Source organism: Morone saxatilis, unplaced genomic scaffold, assembly GCF_004916995.1.
Source record: "Morone saxatilis isolate NCDOM2014 unplaced genomic scaffold, NCSU_SB_2.0 Contig9, whole genome shotgun sequence".
In the NCBI taxonomy this organism is placed as follows: Eukaryota; Metazoa; Chordata; class Actinopteri; family Moronidae; genus Morone; species Morone saxatilis.
The window spans coordinates 14961060-14966668 of NW_023340268.1; the positions used below are offsets into that span (position 1 = coordinate 14961060).

A 5609-nucleotide genomic window follows, 5' to 3' on the forward strand; every position below is an offset into this window, starting at 1 on the left:
GAGATGGGTTTTAAGAAGGGATTATGAATGACAAATTTCACTCCCTAAATGCTACACACGTTGCCAGTGTACATTAAAAAACTAGTTTCTTTGCATCAGGCACGTGGACATGGAGCACAAGCTGGTGCAGCAGCTGGAGAAGCGAGCCGAGTTGCTGGCAGTGGTGAAGGAGAGGATCCTTACCACCAGCTCATGCTCCGTCACCCAGACAAAAAAGGAGCAGTGCACCTTCCAGGGGGTGCTCGGACTACTGGGCATGCTGGGGAGCTCTGTTAAGGTTTGTGTGGGCCGGGCTTGAGTGTGTGTGGTGACCATTTCTGGTCAAATCAATTAATAATTCGCTGTTTTTGCTATTTTAATTTCTTGATTAAGTCTCAGGTAACTTCTTAATCAGATACAGTCATTATTGAAGTTGTTATTAGTGTTGTATGAGGGAAATTGCTGCTCAGTTAAATTCACTTTTAGCAGTACAAATGGCAGATCTTTAATCTAATAATGATTCATTTCTGTCTGAGTTTACATGATCAGATTTTAAATCACCCATGTGTTTTCTCAGGTTTGCGTGAAGGACAGCAACAACATTGAGGTGGACTCTGATGTTTCCTTGGAGATCCCGTCTGGTACAGTCATTGCGTACAGCATCCTGGAACTGGAGATTAAAAAGGATGGACACTATGGTGAGTGTGTTTGTGTTTGTGCGGTTACAGAGAGGCAAACTAAGATTGATGCGTGGAACGAACACATATCTGGAGAGGAAAGTGTGAATCACAATGTACCTTCACCATTCTGGGTTGTTCTCCCTTACCACAAATACAGCCACATTCCAGAAACACAATGATGTTGCAGCTTTGCATCTTAAATATTGTGCAGGAAAAAATATATGAACTTGCAGATTAACATGGGGGTTCCAGATACACACTACCCCACAGGCCCCTAGTATGAGAGATTTTTCTCTTAAGCAATCCCCTGAGTAATCTTAAATTTTTAAGTTTGAAGATAAAAAAGTCTTCATAGTTAATCAATGATCAGACTATGATCAGTATAAATTACAACCACAGCCAACCCTATTTCTTTCCTTGTTCCAACTTTCAAAAAATGTGATAAAAGTTCAAATATTCTGTTCCTCCTTTTTTGCCCCCCTGTTGAAAACCACTGGATTATCATGTGGACATAGCAGATAACATCACATGAAACAGAGAAGTAAAACAGACGGTTAGGCCAGGGAAATATTCTCACATAGTTGTAATAGGAATTAGTTATTACTTTTTAACATCCTACCATCTGATGTTAAGGTTAGATTGTATGCACTAATATTCTTGTGTTTTTTTCTGTTGTTTTTACTGTACCTGCGTTTCCTCCTCTGTGTGTTTATCTATGATGTTTTGTGTATTTTTAGATATATGCCTACAACCTGGAACAATAGGAGGCATTGAGTCAGACTCAACTGTACTGTCCTGGCCGTCCTATGATTCCTTGAATATGGTGGACGGCAAGTGCAATGGGAAGGCTCCAGAGGAAGTACCTTCAAGTGCACTGCAAAATGGTTTGTGTCCATTCAATCCTCCATTTGGCCACTTACTCATTAATGGGATTTCAAGATTTACAGGTGTACATTTTTTTTCAGCTTTTTGTGAGGAAGTAACACATGGTAGTGAAAGGATGAATCAGACATGGTTCCCTATTTTTTCACACACAAATGGCATAGAGTCAATGAACTGCATCCACAGTTGCAAAAACTGGAACTATAATACCCCACACTAAGGTATAATGCTCAATGGGATATATTTATATATAATCACAGTAGATACTATAGTAAGCTTTGCTTTCTCAGATTTCCAAATGACTGTATGGTACAACCTTGTCCAACTAACCGGCTGTAAAAAGTAAAGAGTCAAAAATGGTTCCACAATCCTCTAAATTATTTTAAAATGTTTAGAAGTTAGTTAGTTTGCAAATAATAAATTATAAAAAATAAATTGGACGAATAAGATCCGACAATAAGTAGGGCATTGTACAGGAAAGGTGTAAGGACAGACTTGTGATGTCCATTTAAATTCATTATATTGCTGTAGCACCACCCACACCTATCTACCTAATGTCTAGGCAAAAATGCCTACAAAAACTTAGTAACTATTGTTGGTAGTGAAACAATGTGGAATTTCAAAAAACAAATGGTTCTACAAATATTTATATGCCAAATTTTAATAGCCATGTGTTGATACATTGAATTTAGTTTGTCTTACAATGAGCAAAACCCTCATAATTATGAATAACTCCTAAAATTAAAGAATTTCAAACAAACCAACAAACAACTGTCACTGAGGTTCTCCTTTTAACCATATCAACCGAACTATAGTGCATCCATCATATCAAAGGTGGATGACTGAGGCCTGAACCAGCCAAATTCTATATATCCGTGTAGTTTCAGTTTAAAAATTGAGGCAGTATCTTCTGGTCTCTTACAGGTATGCAGGAGATGGACCTTCTTCCTCTGGCAGAACTCCCTCAGTCAACACGATGTGCCTTGTTCAAGGGACTCCAGGAGACTCTGAGGCACAGACTTGTTCTGTCATATCTGCAGTGTGTGGTGAGTGACACAATGACATGACCCCTATGCCCAGATACACAGACACAGTTTATTTCTTTACAGTATATTGACACCTGTTTGTTTTTTCTCCATTTTCCCATCCTCTCTGTTAGCTGGACGAGTTGTGTGGTGGTGAAACACTCGATATGGCCAGGCACGAGGAGCTGTCGGAGGGTCAGAGGAAATTAGTGTCAGCCATACTGGACCAACCCGCCACAGACTGTGCCACTGAGAACGGCCAGTGTGGTGTCCCTGCTCACCTGAATGCAGCTCACCTGTTGGTCAGTGCCTTGGAAGGTAAGGACGATCTCAAGCCAACATTTCCCACAGTGCTTTAAGCCAAACAAGGTAGTGCTCAAGGAATGGTTTCCCGCAGTTTAACCTTGTTGCTTCTTCTATGTGTGTGTTGTTGTTTTTTTTAGAGCTGCCTGATAAAACTCTGAGCCTCTTGAGTGAGAGCTGTCCTGATTTTCTGGAGGCCTTTGACACAATGGTTCGTTAACTTATTTCATTTACTGCAAGTATTTTTATGACTAATTTATTGGAGGCCCGATAACATTTTGTTTGATGAAAATGTTTTAAAGAAATAGTTTGGAACATTTTGGGGAAAAAAACGCTGATTCGATTTCTTGCTGAGAGTTAGATGAGAAGATTGATAACATTTTTATGTTAGCTTAGCTTTTCATAAAGGAGGATTAAGCAAGCCTGTCCCTGTCCAAAGGTAAAAAATATCCACCAACCAGCATCTCTAAAGCTCACTTAAAAACAAATTATATGTCATTTGGTTAAGTCATACAAAACCCAACATTTCCCATGACTTCCTGGAGTGCACAATCCCAATCAGGCCAGCTTTTCCCCCCTGTTTTCAGTCTTCATGCTAAGCTACTGAAGGCTAAGAGACTGCTGGCTATAGCTTCATATTTAATGTACAGACAAGAAATGAGAGAAATATTAATCTTCTAATCTCACTCTCAGTAAGAAAGCAAATAAGCGTATTTTCCAAAATGTCCAAATATCCCTTTAAGAAATGTAAGATTGAAATCTTTAAAGCATTTATTTGCAACAAAGAATGATTTATCTATTCATCAATCTATCCATCTATCTCGCCAGATGTGTATGTTTAAGGAGAGCAGCGAGCCCCTCTTCATCCAGTGTCTCCCAGTCCTGCTGCAGGAAAACCAGGCCTTCCAGCTGGCAGAAAGGCTGCTCAGCTCCGCCAGTGTGACGCTGAGGAGAGACACCCACAGGCTGTGGGTGGAGACAGGAAGCGAAGTTCACTTGTTCGTCCTCTGTCTCAGCATACGTGGACTGTCCTTGCTGTGCAAAGGGCTAAAGTAGTAGTAGTAGTGTCTGCATGTGCACTTTTATTTCTTTTTCATAGACAACATTCTGTCCATTTCTTTCTTTATTGTAAACTTTATTGGGACTGAGCTTAATATTATATTATATTATATCTCAGAAAGCACTTCATATTTTTGTATAAAAAAAGAAAAAAAAATTATATTTTATGTCAAGAATTGTTTTACTTTGGTACTGCTTTAAAACGGTTCATAGCTGTGTCTCAGTCTGTGCACTTTAAGGAGTTTTATTAAGGAGTCTTACATAAATCTATCCTATAAATTCTTATTGTTTTGTATAAATCCAGTTCAATATTCTTATTTACTCATTTTTAGCTCACAATGAAAATGTGTCATTAGGTACTCCAGTGCCCCCCTGGACCTCAACCCACTGAAATGAAATATTTACATGCACAGTAATACATGTAGTAGAATTTAAGTTTTTCAATTAACAACAAAGTGTACAATTTATTATTTATTTATGCATGCCAATGGTACACAAAGTTGATATCATTTCTTCATTTATGCGGTATGCTGAAAGCTGTGTTGCATTCCTATTCTTGCCAGGATTTTATTTTTAATGAAAATGCATTTTATCGCTGTTACTGCTCCTAATCAAATATTATTTATCATGGGAACTTTATGTATATATAACATTCTGAATTGAATACCAAAAAGTTATATTATATTAATATGCAGTATTGATGTTTTTATATTTAGATTATGTCTATTTGAACATGAGCTATTACATTTTATGAAGCTGCCTTTGCCATGGCCTTACTCACTTTCAGTTTACATTATAATTTATTGTTATTTGGAAAAAAAAACTTTATACTATATTAATACATTTTGAAAAATCTTTGCATATAAGTCTCTGTCTGTGTCATTGCTCCATCAAATATGTTTGTCTTACATTGCATGAACAGTTTCTCCCAAAGATTCAAAGTGGGGAGTAATATTCATCTTTGTTAGAAATATTAAAGGAAAATGTTTACTTTTGAGTTTAACACCTGTAAAAAACTATAAACAATTAAATATTCATGTAATTACTTGCACTGAATTTATATTGTATTATTGTAAATGATAAGATGAAGATAAAGATATTGTAAACATATTCATTACCAGACATGTGTGACTGTCAGAAGCTGTCAGAAGGATTAATCATGGCAAGTCTGAGAATATTTCTAAGAAAGTTTTATAAAAAGTAACATAACAGATGTACAAAAGAGTGTGTGCACTGTACACCCATAACATGTATGACCAGGGGATTTATACAAAGAAAATAAACAAACAACAACCATAATTTCCCTCAAATTCAACTTGTATCTTTTTACCTCTTCTGTAACAAACAGGTTGGTGACTCTCAGCATTCCTCTGCCCAGTTTAACAAGTATAATCAGCCAAAATGATTGCAAACACCTGTGTGGGAGTGCAGGATGCTGAATTAAGGTTGAAGCATGTGTTAGTAACACTGTTTTTCCGACCCTGTACAATTGCAGCACTAGCACTAGTCCAAAGGTCAGCAACTTTTACCATCAGAAGAACATTGTTGGACAAAAAGAGAAAAATAACAATTTGTCTGGGGCCACAAAGCGTTGTTGTTTTCTTGCCTCAGATCAAATATATCAGTAATCCAGTAGTGGTGGTGGTGAAAGCAAATGAATCTGTCCATGCACTATGAAATT

General features: G+C 37.3%; 1 protein-coding gene across 1 annotated transcript in view; it reads left to right on the plus strand.

The window, feature by feature from the left end:
• LOC118342883 (gasdermin-E-like) overlaps positions 1-5227 on the plus strand; it is a 7820-nt gene extending 2593 nt beyond the window's left edge. Inside the window, exons 4-10 of the mRNA XM_035681562.1 lie at positions 100-277; positions 557-677; positions 1397-1543; positions 2466-2587; positions 2701-2884; positions 3010-3080; positions 3698-5227. Of these exons, the coding sequence (XP_035537455.1) occupies positions 100-277; positions 557-677; positions 1397-1543; positions 2466-2587; positions 2701-2884; positions 3010-3080; positions 3698-3925 (1051 nt within the window). The 3' untranslated portion in view covers positions 3926-5227. The remainder of the gene's footprint in view (positions 1-99; positions 278-556; positions 678-1396; positions 1544-2465; positions 2588-2700; positions 2885-3009; positions 3081-3697) is intronic.
• Positions 5228-5609: the final 382 nt, after the last annotated feature.